General features: G+C 49.9%; 1 protein-coding gene across 1 annotated transcript in view; it reads right to left on the bottom strand.

Moving 5' to 3' along the window:
* Positions 1–16,911, bottom strand: part of TOMM70 (translocase of outer mitochondrial membrane 70) — a 561,013-nt gene that overhangs the window by 211,601 nt on the left and 332,501 nt on the right. Inside the window, exon 9 of the mRNA XM_069639990.1 lies at positions 14,417–14,533. Within this exon, the coding sequence (XP_069496091.1) occupies positions 14,417–14,533 (117 nt within the window). The remainder of the gene's footprint in view (positions 1–14,416; positions 14,534–16,911) is intronic.

Here is a 16,911-nt window from a genome sequence, read left to right as displayed (position 1 = left end):
AGAACTCCTCGACCGGATCCCCACCACAGAGATCTCCTCCACCACTCGAGACGAACTAGATTCCCAATTACACTCGATGAGATAGTGACAGCCATCTCCGACCTACCCAAAGGCAAAGCCCCGGGGCCTGACGGCTTAACCGCCGATTTCTACCAAGAACACATTTCCATACTCGCCCCCAAGCTACTTCAGGTCTGGGATGAATCGCTCCGAGTCTCTATCCTCCCCCTTTCCATGCGCGAGGCAGCCATCACAGTGCTGCTCAAGCCTGACAAACCGGACAATGAATGTGGGTCCTATAGACCCCTCTCCCTTATGAACCTCGACACAAAGATCTTCGCAAAAATTATAGCGAACCGATTTCTGCCCATTATGACGTACTTGGTCCATGAGGACCAGGCCGGCTTTGTACCTGGTAGGTCCACATACCACAACATCAGAAGACTATTTAACGTAATGTCCCGCATTGATCAGGATGTACAGGCGGTGGCGGTCACACTAGACGCCCAAAAGGCCTTCGATATGGTCTCCTGGAGATATACTTGGCTGGTGCTGGAGACTATGGGCATTGGCCCGAACATGATTAGGTTCATCAAATTGCTATACACCTCTCCCGTGGCGCGGGTTCGAACCAATACACTAACATCTGATCTTTTTACACTCTTCAGAGGTACCCGACAGGGATGCCCTTTTTCCCCAATACTGTTCGCTTTAGCAATAGAACCAATGGCAGATTATGTCCGTGCTCATCACGCCCGCAAGGGAATAAGATTGAAAGACAACCCCGAAATCATATCTTTATACGCGGACGACGTTTTGTTATATATCAGAGACCCTGCGACACACCTGGACTCAATACTGAGAGATATCACCCGCATTGGCACTCACTCCGGCTTCACTATTAATTATTCCAAATCAGAGATCTTCCCGCTCACTAAATCCACCCAGCAACCCGTCTCTGAATACCCCCTCCGCTGGTCACCGAATGGTGTTACATACCTGGGCGTACCCATATCCTTAGCTAAATCCACCCTCCTTGCTGATAATTACATTGCGGTAGCACGAATAGTCGAGACCAAAGCCCTCCGGTGGCGTACCCTCCCACTATCCATTGCTGGACGACTCTCCCTCATTAAAATGATTCTGCTCCCCAAACTTCTTTACACGTTTAGCAACGTACCCGTGTGGCCTGGGAAGGCCTATTTTTCCAGGCTACACACATTATTTGCGCAGTTCCTTTGGCATTCGGGCGCAGTACGTAAAAAGTGGATGGACATGACACTTCCATACAAGCTAGGGGGACTCACGGCTCCGGATCTATCACTTTATTGGCACGCAGCTCAGGCCCAACATGCTACTCACTGGTATCCTGGCACACCAGTGCGTCCCCATGTCAAACTAGAAAAACTGGCAACTGCTGGCACCGATCTAATGTCCATTATACTGCATCGTCAATACACACCCGACTCTCCCATTGACCCTCTCAATACGACTTTTAGCCTGGGCGCGCCTACTATTCCAGACGCCTGGAGCCTCCCTGTACTACAAGTGGCTTCCTGTGTGGGCCTTTCCCGGCCTGGAACCTACCCACGATGCAGCGCTGGCCCGACACTGGGGGATGTTGGGATACCAAGCACTGACGGACTTCTATCCCGAAGGCAGGTTCATTGACCCCCTATCTTGGAAACCGGGACACACCGGGACTGCCCTGGAAACCCTCCAATACTATAGATTACGGGCTGCGTTTCGCTCCAAATGGCCCACATTCCCGGACGAGCCCCCAGACAACCCGGCCATCGCATACATTGCCAATTCGGGTGGTGCCCGTGGAGTGGTCTCCTCACTACAAGATATTTCAGGCTGCTTCCCCTACTCCCACTTTCAGGGCACAAGATGAATGGGCTGGCCACCTGGCCCTGGAAATATCGGATGGGGCCTGGGAGAGTATGTGCCTACACACCCAAAGAGTCTCCCTCAATTTCCGTTTCCGTGCCATGCAGTACAAACTTCTAAATAGACTTTATTATACTCCGTATAGAACCTCGAGGTTCGCCCGTACTTCGGCGCACCCCTGCCCCCGCTGCAGGGCGACAGAGGCTGATCACCTACACATGTTCTGGTCGTGTAACAAACTGCTTGGATTTTGGGAAGGTATCCTAGAAACACTCTCTGCTATCACTGAAACGGTGATAAACCCGGATCCGCTGGCTGTCCTGTTTGGTGCATGGGGGACCGATGACACTAGAAGTTCAGCTAGATTCCTTAATATTGGTTGTATGAGAGCCAAGAAATGCATTCTTCAGAATTGGAAGAGTCCCTTCCCTCCATTCCACCGGAAGTGGCTCCATATGCTTACTTGGTCACGTAACTGAGGAAGAATTCATATCCATGCTCCCTGCCACCTCTCGCCCCAAGAACATATGGATGGAATTCAACTCATACCTTAACAGTAGAAGCACGAACGCCTCCAGCTCCGGCTTCTCCCCCACTCCTTCCGCGACTACCCCTACTATATGAACATATACTTGTATAAATCTTATATGACCTATGCCTGACGTTACTGTTACCATTGTACTATGCTGTATGTATTGCTCCACCTTGTAACATGTGCCCATGCTTGAGGCCTTGCTGTTTGTACTATGTAACCTTCTGCCGCCAAAAATAAAATTAAAAAAAAAAAAAAAAAAAAGGTTCAAATCCCAACCGGACACCAGAAAAGGTGACGGAGGGAACACATTAGTGAGCCCTTTCAAAAACTGAAAAATTAAGGGAATCTTAAAATAGGCACATTCTTCAGACGAGCGCTTAAATGTGGACAGCGCCGCCTGGTACCCTTTAATGGTACCCACTTGCAAGCCCCTGTGGGCCAAAGAAAGTAAAAAAGACAGAACCATGGGAATGTCACATTCAAAAGGATCCACATTCTTAACTCTGCACCAGTCGCAGAATTTACGCCAATGGCAATGGTACAGAGACTTTGTTGCCGGCCGTCTGGCCGAGAGCAACACCTCTAACACGTCTTCAGGGAGGTCCCAATCCTTATACCTCAAGCTTTCAGAAACCAAGCGAGCGTGAAGGTTGAGGGATCTGACCTCTGGATGGAGAACCTGACCCCCCCCCCCCCCGTGAGAGCAGATCGTCTCGGTAGGGAAGACGACGTGGAGGGCAGATGGACAAGTGGAGAAGGTCTGGGTACCAAGTCCTCCGGGCCCACGCCGGAGCAATGAGGATCATCCGGGAACCGAACCTCCGTAACCTCCGCAGAACTTGCGGGATGACGGGGACTAGAGGAAACGCATACAGCAGTGGGAATGACCACTCCACCACAAACATGTCTCCTAAGGATCCTTTTGGAGGAAATTCCTGCAAGCAGAACCTTTCGCACTTCCGGTTGACACCGGAGGCGAAGAGATCCACTTGAGGGGTCCCCGAAAGGGCAAAGATCTCCAGGAGAATCTCCTGAGCCAGCTCCCATTTGTGAGAGCTCGTGCTCTGCCTGCTCAGAGCGTCTGCCGTCTCGTTGTCGTCTCTGGCCAGATGAACAGCCGAGATCGAAATTTCCTGCTGGATGGCCCAGAACTTTAGCTGCATCGCCTACCAGCACAGAGGAAGTGACGCTGCCCCCCCCTCCCCACTTTTGTTGAGGTAGTGCATGGCCACCGTGTTGTCCGTCAGGATCAGGACACTATTTCCTCGCACAGTCGGCAGAAAAGCCTTCAGGGCTAGCCTGACGGCTCTGAGCTCCAACAGATTGATATGGAGTCTGGACTCCGACAGAGACCAACGACCGCTGACTGTCAACTCGTTGGCATGAGCTCCCCATCCCGTGAGGGATGCGTCCGTCAGGATCGTCACCTCCGGCCAGGGAAGCCAAAACAGAGCCCCCTCCATCAGATGGCCTTTGACGGCTCACCACAGAAGGTCCTGGGCGACCGAGGGCGGCGCCTGAACAGGGTCCGACATCCTGCCGGAAGATTGCGACCACTGCATCTTGAGTGCCCACTGCAAAGATCTCATCCGCAGACAAGCCTCTGGGACCAGAAGAATGCAGGATGCCATGAGGCCGAGCAACCTCAAGAACACGAACGCCGGGAGCATCTGGGCAAGTTGAAACTTGTGCGCCATCTGCCGAATGTGAAGAGCCCTCACCTGGGGAGGAAAACACAGCCCCAGGGATGTGTCGAGTACTGCTCCGATGTACTGGATCCACTGTGTTGGCGTCAAATGGGACTTCTTTAAATTGAGGGAGAAGCCCAGCTTGTGAAGGGAGTGGCAGGTGACAGACAGATGATCCAGGACTTGCTCGGGAGAGCTCCCCCTGATCAACCAATCATCCAGGTAGGGGTAGACGTGAATTCCCCCCCTTTCCTGAGATGCGCTGCCACCACCACCATGAGCTTGGTGAAAACCCTTCGGGCGGAGGTCAATCCCAACGGCAGGACCTGAAACTGAAAGTGCGAGTCGCCAACCGCGAACCTCAGGTACTTCTTGTGCTTGGGATGGATCGGCACATGAAAATAAGTGTCCTTGAGGTCGAGAGACACCAACTAGTCCTGAAGTTGAAGGGCCTGGAGGACTTGAGAGAGAGAGTAACCATCTTGAACTTGTCCTTGCGGAGGAGTTTGTTCAAACCACGCAAGTCCATGATGGCTCGCAATCCCCAGACTTTCTTCGACATCAAAAAATAAGGGTAATACCATCCCTTGCACCTCTCCGCTACAGGCACCAGCTCTATGGCGCCTTTCTCCAGCAGGGCTTGAATTTCCTGCGCAAGGAGCGGATTTGGACTCTTCAAAGAGGTTCCCAGGTGGATTGTCGTGAGCCCTCTGTCGGAAAGGAAGACAGTAGCCGTGGGCTATGATCTCCAGAACCCACACATCTGAAGTAATGGCACGCCATTCTACAAGATGCTGCAACAGCCTTCCCCCAACCGGCGAAGCATTGGCCTCATGACTGAGCTGAAGCGGCTGCGGCAGTGCCTGAGGGCAAAGAGGCAACTGCCCGAGTGGCCTTGGCACCTCGAGTACCCTGTTTTCCACCTCTGGCACTCTTACGGTGGCCTCTTTGACCGACAGCTCCTCTCGCTTTACTGAAGGACGAGTAATAGCGAAAGGAACCTCCCCTCCATTGTTGTCCCCTAGGACGAAAAGGCGGAGGTTGTCGAACTGCAGTGCCCAACTACTTTGCTGCAGCTTTGGAGGTCTGCAACCTCTCAAGCCTCTCGTCAGCCATGCTGCCAAAAAGATGTTCACCGTCAAAGGGCATGTTGAGGAGCCGGGACTGCACATCAGGAGCGAACCCCGACTTCCGCAACCACTCAAACCTGTGTATTACGGTGCTCGCCGCCATGGACCAGCTGACACAATCTGCAATGTTCAAACCCGACTGAACAGCCTCACCCATGGCATCCTTGCCATCCTGAACCATAGCAAGAAAACCATCCCGTTCGTCCCCTTTGGGAATATGTTCAGCCGCTAATGCAACACAGTTCCACAGAGTGTGTGTAAAACGAGACAAGGCACATACGGAGTTGGCCGCCTGAAGCGCCATAGCCCCCGAAGAAAACACTTTCTTCGCCCAGCCGTCAAAAAGTTTGTCGTCTCTATCCGGAGGGATGGTAGGCTACGACGCCTGCTTTGCCGGGGCCGTAGCCGCCTGCACCACCAAACTCTCCGGAGTGGGGTGCCTGGACAAGTAGCAGGGGTCGCTACTGGCTGGACGGTATTTTCACGACAAAGACTTGCCCACTGCCGGGAGACTCTCCGGAGCAGTCCAAGCCGCCGCCACCCTTCTCTGTAGAGCCATATCAAACAGCTGTACCGGGTCAGTGGGGGGACCAAGATCGAGGATGTCTAAGATCATCCTGAACAAACTCCCCTGGGGGAGCCAACCATTCCAAGTACTTGGTGACCCGAGACATAAGGCTCTGGTACGAAGAATCGGCATGAGTGCCAGGCTGAGGCCTACAAAACTCCACCTCTGGAGAGGTGTCCAGTCCACTGGCATCATGCAGTGACTGCCTCAGGTCTTCAAATTGGTTATGGCCCGAGAGAAGCTCATCTGGCACCGTAACCAAGCCCTCATCAGAGCCCTCATCAACCTCTGAAATGTACTCCAGGCGGTGAGAGGAAGACACCTGGGGACCAAAGCTATGCCTGACCTTAGCCAGAGCCTTTCTAGGGCGAATCGGCGTCGACGTCAGCCGCAGCACCACCAGCATCGACGGCGTCGACACAGGCCTCGAAGCCAGAGCGCCAAGCGTGTCCTTCGACGACCTAGGCGCCGACAGCGTCGACGACCCCCTCTGAGGCGGAGCCTCGAGAGAGGCCGTCGACGACCTCGGTGCCAAAGGCGCCGACGTCTTCCTCGAAGACTGCACAGGATCACGCGGTCTCAAGCGCGTTGAGGACCGGGACCTGGAACGGGCATGGCGAGAACGGTTACCCTTGTCCGAGCGGGACCTCTCCCGCGAACCGTGCCGACCACCCGAGCCCGAAGGCTTGCGAGCAGTGTCTCTCGACCGATCACGACCGACCCCACTCGGAGGCGCGGACAGACCGGTGCCCTGCGATTCGAGAATCGCCAACATCTTCTTCCTGAAGGAAGCCCATTCCTCCGGTGTCGCTTGCATGGTGGGATAAGCGACGGGCAGAGTCCTCGGAAGAGGACAGGGAAGGCGACCGATGCCGGCGCTTCCGAGAATGACTTGAAGAGGCAGAGGAGTGGCGAAACCGACTCCTGGAAGGAGACCCACTGGACCTCTGACGATGACGTGGAGAGTCGCCTCTCGAATCATCCATCGAAAGCCCTGCAGACCTCGACTTCCAGGGCTTAGACACCCCACCTACCGACAACTTCTTGCGCTCCCGCAAGGCCTTGGCCGTGAGCGACTGGCAGTCGACAGACGTCCATGTCGTGGGCCTCCCCAAGGCACCAGAGGCAGGCATTGTGCGAGTCCGTTACCGACATCTTGGACCCACAGTCCCCGCATTTTATGAAGCCCGGACGCAGGGTTGAAGACGAGGTAGACATCGTCACAAACAGGTTTTTTCACAAAACCGAACAGTTTCAAAGAACCAAGAAGATTACAACAGAAACTCCAAAGAGTTGAGGCGTACCGAGATCACAAAGCAAACACGTTTGCGGAAAAAACAGAACTGAGGCTACGGATGTCGTGCGTCCTACTTATCACATCGGGTGACGTCGGCCGTCGGAGGAGGTCTTTGGGGACGGCGCATCGACGTAGGACGCAGATGCCGAAAATTTTCCAAAGCAGCACAGCTGTGGTGATTACTGTCAAAAATATGGAATAGGTTGGAGGACCCAATCCCCTCGAAAATTAGTTTAAAAGGGAGAGAAAAAGGCAGGTCATTAAAATAAAACAGTTCAACACTTTTATAAGACCACACCAAGCTAGTGAAGGCAGAGTCTACTGTAGAGCCAAAGTTCATAGGCCAGTCCCACTTTAAATGGAGCAAGGTGAAATGTGCCCAAGATCACAGTTTAAAATGCACTAAAAGTCTTTGCAAAATGTTCAAAAGAGGTTGGGTTGATTCCAAAGATAAAGTTAGAAGTTCTGGGGGCCAACCCAGTTGGAAAGCCAAGGATTTAAGGGTCACCTTTAGCAAACCGTTGAAAGGGATGCCAGGGGGAACACAGTACCTTCAAAAGTGAGGAAGCTCCAGCGGTGGCAGTTGTTCCTGGCAGCAGATGCAGTACGTGGTTTCGACCAGGGGAAGAGAAGATCTCTTCGAAGAGGAAACTTGGAATCGTTGCACTGCCCGTGGAAGAGACCAGCAGCAGAGTTTGTTCGGTTAAAAGGTGCGTTGCTTTTATTGGCGCTCACAGTGGTGAAGCTTGGCTGTGCCGCCGGGGTGCCTGGCACGGGCGATTTGGCCAAGAGACGTCCTGGAAGGCGAAATGGCGAACTGGTTGTTCCCACCAGCTGAAAGGGAGACGACTCTTTCAGCAGAAGATCTTCTCTTGTTGTCGGGAAAGTGGTGAGGTCGTTGCAGCAGGGCTCCACCGGTGTTGTCGTCGTTGCAGATGGCTCAGCTTCTCCCCTCTTCGGATTTCTTAGGTCCTGTGGCGACTTCTGAAGTTCCAGTCCCCCAAAGCCCCGCTTTTATGCAGAAAAACCCCCATTCAACAGCCTAGCTGCCACTCATACATGCTAAGTGGTGAGCCGGGCGGCTCACCACTGGGCCAATCAGAACAGAGTGCGACTTGGGTTGCTAAGGCAAAGCAGTCCAGGGTGCCAATTCCCCCACCCACACATCCTGTGGAACCCAGACAGAGTGGCACCATTTGGAGGGCTTCTGTGGAGAAGCCTGCCAAAAAGTGGAACAAAGGGCCCCGACCTTGGTTGGGGTTACAGAGACGGACACGAATGCCATTTTGGAAAAGAGTTCTGGCGAAAAGACCCGACCAGTGATTTTATATTAAATAAATAAACCAGCGGAATCTTTAACATTGCACCAAAAAAGTGGTGCGTTTAAAACCAATGGGAAAATCCCATAGGAAATATTCCGGTGGAATATTTCGCGTGGTAAGCACTGCCACCAGCCAGAAACTCGACAAGGGGGGACTGGACAGTGCCCCCTTGGAAACAGACCCAGGGGCAATCTAATTAACCCCTTCCAGTACTTCCAAAATATGATGGTTTGTACTGGTTCTGTTCACAATTTTGGACTAGTTAAGTCAATGGTGACTTTACATGCCCTGGGAGACAGTAGTCAGTCCGAGGGTATGGAGTCTATGTTTGGGGGTCACTATGACACCCCTGTGTTACTGAACTGAGGGTGCTGTGTAACACACATACAAAACAGATTATACCCTATGGAGTAAAAGACCCCATAGCCCATGAGCAGATACAAAGTCAAAGACATCCCTCAAATCATGCCTAAGAGTGGGAGGAAAAGAGTCTCACTCTTAGCAGGAGAAAAAAACAAACCCCAAAAATCCAGCAAAGCTGCTGGGGAACTCATAAGGCCAATTTCCCAAACCTAGTAAGAGAATTCTCCCTAACACCAAATAGCCCCAGGGGCTGTGGAGGGCGCATGAGGGGTCGTATGGCTGCCTGAAACCTCAGGCGGCGACTAATCAGTTGAGACAGTCAACCTGGCTGCATGAGCAGAGTAGGGCACTGTGGAACGGGCAGTGCCTGCCTGCAGTCATGGAAAGCTGTCATCCCTTGGGAGACCCTGCGCAGAGGCGACATGGTCGTGCAGTAAGCCGAGAAGGTGAATGCGGCCAATCTGACTGTCCCTGCGGGGAGAGAGCGCAGTTGCGGCCAGCAGCGGACTCTCGAGTCCTGTGGAGTTGGCAGCGTGGCTGCCCTCCACCGCACTGGTGTAAGTACTGTAATAACACATCTGCCCTGGGGGATGTGGAAGGTGTCGAGCGGGGTGTCCCAGGCAGACCATAACCACAAGCACTACTACGCCAGGGAAACGCACATGCACTGTTGTACAAAGCTAACCCCGGGGGGGAGGGGAGGGGGAACGGGGGGTGGGCACATATAGCGCTTGACTGTTGTGGAATGAGAAGGAGATCAGCACACCAGACACCAGGGCAACTAGTGCGTAAACTGTGGGTTACAGTTGTGGCATACGCTCACTATAAGGAACCCTACCGGCCCTCTAAACAGCAGACAAGCACGGACCTAGTGAAGATGGGGACATTTCAGCAGGGCAGATTACCGATGCCAGTGTGACCATACAAGAAAGGCTATTGACAAAGCATAACAGCAGCCTGACGGACTAGCAGTGATCTGCCCTTGACTCACGTAACAAAAGGGGAGAGGTGGATTGATACTACTGGTGGAGGATGATTGCCTGAGATGCTGGTCTAAGTCGGACCACTTCAACAGATATGCACACCACCTCTGGGCACGAAACAGGACTGAGACCTCCAAACCTTTGCTGCATTGCTATTCAAATCCTGGGGCGGCGCTGCCGCGAATGCCACACTTCTTGCTTGCAGAAAGGGACCACGATATACTGCCACTATTTTTGTAAAGTTGAATCTCCTAAACAATACTCTTAATACAAGAGACCCGCGTAGAGGTCACCCCAGGGATACAACTCCTCTTGACCAGCATTCACGTTCTACACTGGAAATCTTCAGAATTTGACTATACTGAAGGGAAACACTTCCATAAGACGCCGGGTTGCTGCAGGCTCCCCTCTCACCCGGCACCCCCAGCCCTCCCCCCACCCCAAGCATACAAAAGCATACTGGGAAACAGCAGTCACACAGACAAGTTGAACACAAATAGATATTACAACGCGATCTCCAATAAAATTGCACACGGACAACCTGCGCAGGCTGGGTGTTGGGGAGAATTCTCATAAAAGTGTTAATTCCCTCCACCTTAGAGACCCCCAGCAACTTTGCTGGATTTTGAGGACTTGATTTTTTTTTACCTGGAGAGCGTGTGAGCCTTTTTTCACCACTCTCTCATGTATTTTGATGTGTGTTGTACTCTTGTGACCTTTGGTTGTGGTGTTTTAAGATAACTCCATAGGCATCATCTTTTCATGTGTGTTACACATCACCCTCACTGCAGTAACAAAGGGAAGCCTTTCTAGGCTCTCCCAAGGTTTAAATACCTTCCCTGGGATAACTACTGTTTCCCAGGGAATGTAAAGTTAAATTGACTTTACTAGTCTTTAAATTCCTAGACCCAGCACACACTATCTTACAATAGAGTGCTGGAGGGGTTACCTAGTATCCCTTATGTCTAAGCTTATGTAGCAGTCAAATGCTACCCTTTCCTATCGAAATGGCTGGTGGCAGTGGTTTTACAACAAATGTTTTTCAAGATGGCGCCTAAGCCCCCTTTGTTTAAAAAAGCCACAGTCTTCTTTTTTCGCCATTTCTTTTTGGAAAGGTCCTTCTAGAGTTTGCCTCTGCACGCCAAACTAGGTTTGGCCCCTTTGTTTCTATGCCTTTGGCGGGTTCCAGGACTGAAGGCGGTCGCCTCTGGCGTCTGAGTGTTTGGGGTGGGCAGGAAGTGAGGGAGGTGCCCGAAACTCCCTGTGCTTAGTCTCCTTGGAGACGCAAATGAACTCTGGTGTGAATGGCTGGCTGACTTTCCGGCAAGGACTGCCACCCTGCTGGGTGAGTGGCACATAGGCTGGAATGAAAAGGGAGAAAACTGTTTAACAGGCAAGTCTCTTGGCTTGGAAGGCAGAGTCAACCACTGGAACGAAAGAACCAAACACTAGCTGGAAGAGGGCGGCTGCTGCTACTACTACTGGATCGTTGGTTTGCCCAGTGGAGCCCTGCTGCAGGTCCGAATCGCCAAGTTCTTCTCGACAGGGAAGCCCCTTCAAGGACTACTTCTTCTGTTGAGTTAGTAGGACCAATCAACTCATAAGCCACCTCGATACGATTCTCGGAGCTCGTTAGGATTAACCAGGGAGAAGGACACCAGCTTGTGTGCTTGAAGAACAGCAACCGGCATCGAAGATTTGCCAATTTGCTAGCTTTGTGATCTGTGCCGGTGCAGTGCAGGAGTCCCCCGACGTCCTCCCTCTTGTGCCCACAACTGAGGCTCAGGAACAGCGAGATCTGCAGGAACTGCCAGGAACTGAAGTCTTCAGCTGCATCTTTTTCCTCAATATAAGGTACTGTGAAAACCCAACAGAGAACTTACCTCTCACCGCAAAAGTTTGTGGAACTTTGGCAACTTGCAGGCCTAGTCAGCTTGTGACCGGACCTACAAACCTTTCTTCCATGAACTACTTTCTAAGAACCGTGGCAAAGACCTTTGTTTTAAATACCAAAACCGTTTTTACTTATACAAGACACAAGCCCATTGACTTTGGCCTACCTATTGCATTGAATCAACTCCTCTGGTGAACTCAAATTATTTGCAATGTTTTAAAGTAACTAATATTAGTTTGATCAACGTATGCCTTTTTGCTCCTACTTCAATGCTATTTGGCTCCAACTTCAAGGGAGCTCAACTGCTTAGTAATCGGTATTGTAGTATTTTTGTGTGATATTGGTTGCCTAATTTAGTGAATGCTTTATAAATGATTGTGTAATAAATTAAGAAGTATTTTACCAAGAAACCTTGAGTATAAATGTCTATCTGAATACTTGTCATTGTAGGACTTTGTCGAACACCCTTACAAGCTCACATTCCCTCTTGAGATAAGCCTGGCTGCTCAGCTCGCTACCAAAAACTGTGGTACAGACTTATACCAAAGGTTGGTTTTGCTTACACCTGCAGTCCTAGTTGTGTGTAGTGGTACTGCATACAAACTTTGTCTAACACTGGGCACTGGAACTCCAGAATCTGGAACAGAAATTTGAAGCAGACCAATACTGAAATCATACCACAACTACCCCCGACCCCTGACATGACAAAAGGCGCCAACAAGAAAAAAGGCCCAATGGATTTCTTCACCGGCCCCCAGCCCTTGGCTCCTGAGGTGGCCACTCACTCCAATGCCAGCCACGACGGGATGGTGGAGGGAAACACACGGGAAGAGCATCTCCTCCAAACACTGCAGAGCGAATTCATAGCAATAAACGTGAAATTGGACGACATTGTCACCAAGATGGGTTCCTTTAAAGCGAAACGAGAAAGAAAGTGGCCGAATCAACGAGTATGAAACAAGAGTCAGCATGTCTGACTATAAGCTTCAACAACACGACCGGGATACATCGACCCTCAAAACGGAGTCAACCAAGATAAAGAAATGTGATGACCTGGAATCAAATTATTGGTGTACCCGAAGCAGCAAGTAGGGGCCAGATGGAACCATTTGTCGAGACTTTGATGTCTCCACACTATCCTCGCAGTTTCAAGTCAAAAGGGCGCAACAAACTCTCGCCCCACCGGCGCGTCCTGGCACCCACCCACTGGAGTAGTTGAGGACAACGGCGAGAAAAAAAACCTGATGTGCCATTCTGTGACACGAAGCAGTGCTCGGAAAAATGGAACTGAGGTAACGGGCGCGGCTCAAGCTCTTTATACAGCGGATGACGTCAAAGCATTTTCACAAATATTTCCAAAGCAGCAGAGCCGGGAGACCAGATATCTAAGATAAGGAATACGTGGGAGGACACAATCCATTCGAAGTGTGAGCCTTTTTCGCTGCCTGGATTCTGAGCACTCTGTACCAGTGTTTCTTCATCCCAGGACATCAGGCTTCACCCACATTCTATGCTCAGTATTTTATCATGGGCCTGTGCTGCCACTTATCCTACACCAACACTACAAAACTCTCCCCCTGGCTCTTCTTCCGTGGCTGATCCTCTCGGGTGTGACTGCAGGTGCGACTGCACAAGCAAATCTCCTTTAATCGTCCATCCCCTGGGGCCATCTCCAGAAGGCCCCCAGCCACAGAAGTTGAACCCTGGGGCAGAGGACGACTGAGTAACCCAGCCTCACCAACTACAGACAACTGTAGCTGCTTCTCAGCTCATCTCCTCTGGCTCCAGCTCTTGAGGTGGGTACAACCAAATCATCAATCACTCTTCCCAATGGTATAGGGGTCTCATCTACACTGGTGTCTCATTGCTGAAACCCACAGTGGTCACAAACCGACGCACATAGCGTTCACCTCTACAAACCACAAAACCTCCTGCTGCAGAACTGCTATTTAGACCCAGGGCATTGCTCTCCCAACTCTGGTGCTGGTGGAGAGTCCTTCCATTGCTTTAATCTTTCCACCATAGGGTCTTCTGTGGCAAACTCTACCAAAACGCCAGAAACTGCCCCTTTAGGATTTTTCACAAAAGGTCATTTTTCTACAAAAGGCTTTCTGAATGCGCACAACTTGTTCCATGGTCTCTGAAAACTTACTGGCCCAGATGGTATAAGTCTTTCACTTCCTTGTAGTTTTCCCTTTTAGGAAAGAATCTTTTTGACAGCTGAACTTTATTTCTAATTACCCATTGGAGTGATGCATTTAGTTGATGCAGTTTAGTGTGTGGATATTCTTTTATTCAGGATTTGTGAAAAGAGCATACTTTACAGGTTAACCACCATGCTCAAATCCTTAGATTTAAGACTGAGCTGCTCTGCGACACTACCTCTTACAGCCTGGTGAAGAAGGAGGGAAGCCTTTGTACGGAAGAAAGCAAGATATGCCAAAATCCCATGACCACAGTACTTAAGGAAAATCTCTAACAGTGAACCAATGCAGAAAAACAAGCATTCGGATGATGCACACTATAACTACAGCATAGGACATGCTGCCCAGCTCTGTGTTTTAAGTTCAGTTCATTACCACGATCGAAAAAGTAATGAAACACTTCTTTCATCCAACACAATTCCCTGATGCACCAGTCTTTTATATAAAACACCACCAGGTAACATCAGTATTCAAACCAGTTAGCTGGAAACAATAGTACTGAATGTGTTTAAATACAAAAAACAGAATCAAAGACATACCTGAGCATAGAGAGCATAGCCTTCTGCACACTTTGGAAACCTTAGGATGACATCCTCAAAGCCGTTCATGGCTGCTTGAACTTGTGAGGGATTGCTACCCGTGTATGCTTGACGATACTACAAAGTTAAAGAATATGCTTAGTAAACATAACCAGTCTGAACATTATTTAAATTCTGTAAGAGCAACTTTGAATACACATTAACAGATTAGCCAGAAAAGTACAAAATGAACTGTTCTTTAACTTAAAAAGGTGCCCACCTTAGATGCAACAGAGTAGTCTACAACTGCTGTGAGAACCATGTGGGAAATCTACACACTCCTGATGATTCAGGTACACCTAAGAGGCAGACTGAATGTCTAACCATCAAAAACCTTCCTGAGACTATGGTTTGGTTTTCCGTTAATCTGTAGTGTAGATGCTTACCTTTGAAGGGTTGGCAAACAACGGGAAGCTGCTGTGCTTTTCGTTGAGCAAAAAAAAAAAGTGAGCGAGCAAAGCGAGATGCATGCTCCTCTATGTATCCGGACAGATTTTCCCAACCATGGGAAAGCAGCAGGAAGTTACATTTGCTGAAGAATGTTGAGCGGACAGAAAGACATTTTTCGACATATGATAGACCTATGCAACATGGTGTTGACAGAGAAAGAAAAGGTCTACCGTTATGTTGATTTATACTGCGCACTGCTACCCCCCACGCCCTAGCTCCTCACTCAAGGGCAGTCTCCAGGCGCTGAATTGCAATCTGGCAAGGTTATGAAAGCCCTGGCGTTTTCCATTTTTATTAATAAAAATGATGCTGGTAATTCCATCTCTGAAAGGGTAACCTGCTGATCAGATTCCCCTTTCATAAGCTCCATGCCAAAAGCATAGTGTGTACTGGTGCCTTACTATATCAGTTTCCTGATCTGCAGGGCATGCTCCAGTAGCGGCACAGAGCAGGTTCAGAGGTCACAAGTGCCAATTTCAATCAAATCCTAATTTCGAAGGTCGAAAACCGTCAGAAACAGTTACACACAAAAATCACATCAGTAAAGCCATATACAAAAATTATAAAACCAGAATAATTCTTCCGACAACCTTCATTTAGTATTAATGCTCCCCGCCGAACAAACAAGTTGCTTATGCTGTCTATTCAGGCATTTGTTTGCATCATTAATAGTTCTACAATTATTCTCTTTTAATAGTGGGATTACAAGCCTTGACCTGTTGGGTAAGATTTTCATAGTTATGATAAATCTTCCTGACCTTGTGAACCCCAGAACGTCTTGCTTGCACTTGGTAATTATTTTGCCTTGTCCCTAGGTGAGTGGGAATCCTTTTCCCCCCTCTCACCAAGTAATTGTAATTGGTTATTTATAAAGCACTTATATCCAGAGGTTTCTAAGCACGGAACCGGGGATCGAACCTGTGTTGCTCTGCGTCTTGCGTTCCAAGGCGAGCATGTTGCCTCTGAGCTATCATCCCGAGACCCCTGTCTTTTACCCTTTTACAGGTTATCTGTTTATGCCTCTCCATAGTGTGTTTGGATTTATTGTTCCCTATAACCTTTGGGTTTAGGCTTGGTTTACCCTTTGGGATTCCCTTTGTAATTTCTATTATATCTTGGGTTAACAACAGTTCCCAAGAGGTGAAGTTGGATTTCCATCCCCTTTACATTTTATATAGTGAGCCAGCACTCCCCACCTCATGTGGAATGCTGGCGAGATGGACTGTATCCCCTTTCTCATTTACTTGGCAACAGTGGCGGGAAAGAGCTTGGCTGAATTTGTCTTCGGCAGGAATACTTTGTAGTCCCAGCCAAGGCTCCAGAGAGTCTGAGAAGGCAGTAAGTGAGGAAGGAGTCTGAAACTCTGCAGCCTTTTGTCTTCCCCCTTGCCTGAAAGTAACCAGTTCCTAATGGGGAGCTGGCTGTCCTGATTGTTCAGCCAGCCCACCAGTTCTGTAAACTGCAGGGAGAGTTTGCAGCCGTTCTGTAGTTCCTGATAAATACTCTACTCCTGGAAGCTACAAATCGACCACCGGAATACGATCCGTAGAGGAAGAAAAGCCGGTTGTAACCATTTCCAGTGACCAGAGAGCCTGCTGTCTTACCCAGAGCCTGACGTACCCTGGGGGTCCTGAAAATGACAACTCCTACCTAGAGACTGGTGAAATCCACTAATCTTAAGAAGACCTGCATTTTGAGCCATCCCTCAACGTGCTGCAACCTTGTTGGGCTGCAAACAGTCACTACACAGGGACCTCAAGCCTGAGTGCAGTACATGGTCTTCCGAAGTCAGATTTGGTCAGATTTTGGTGGACTCTTGCTGGACCTCAAGAGACACGTTTCGAATACCTAAAGTGCCCTCATCAGAGAGAATCCGAACAGTGATATTCGTTCATCAGGTACCTATAAAAGGACGCAAAATCCACGAGAATCTGTAAAGAATACTTAGTGCGAAGCATCCCCCGTCAAGCGACTGCCGCCAGTTTTCCTTCAGTGTCCATTGCTTC

This window comes from Ambystoma mexicanum, chromosome 7q, assembly GCF_040938575.1.
Source record: "Ambystoma mexicanum isolate Mex_15411 chromosome 7q, UKY_AmexF1_1, whole genome shotgun sequence".
NCBI lineage: Eukaryota > Metazoa > Chordata > Amphibia > Caudata > Ambystomatidae > Ambystoma > Ambystoma mexicanum.
The sequence above is the reverse complement of the archived record's forward strand: the minus strand, read 5'-3'. Positions and strand labels throughout refer to the sequence as shown.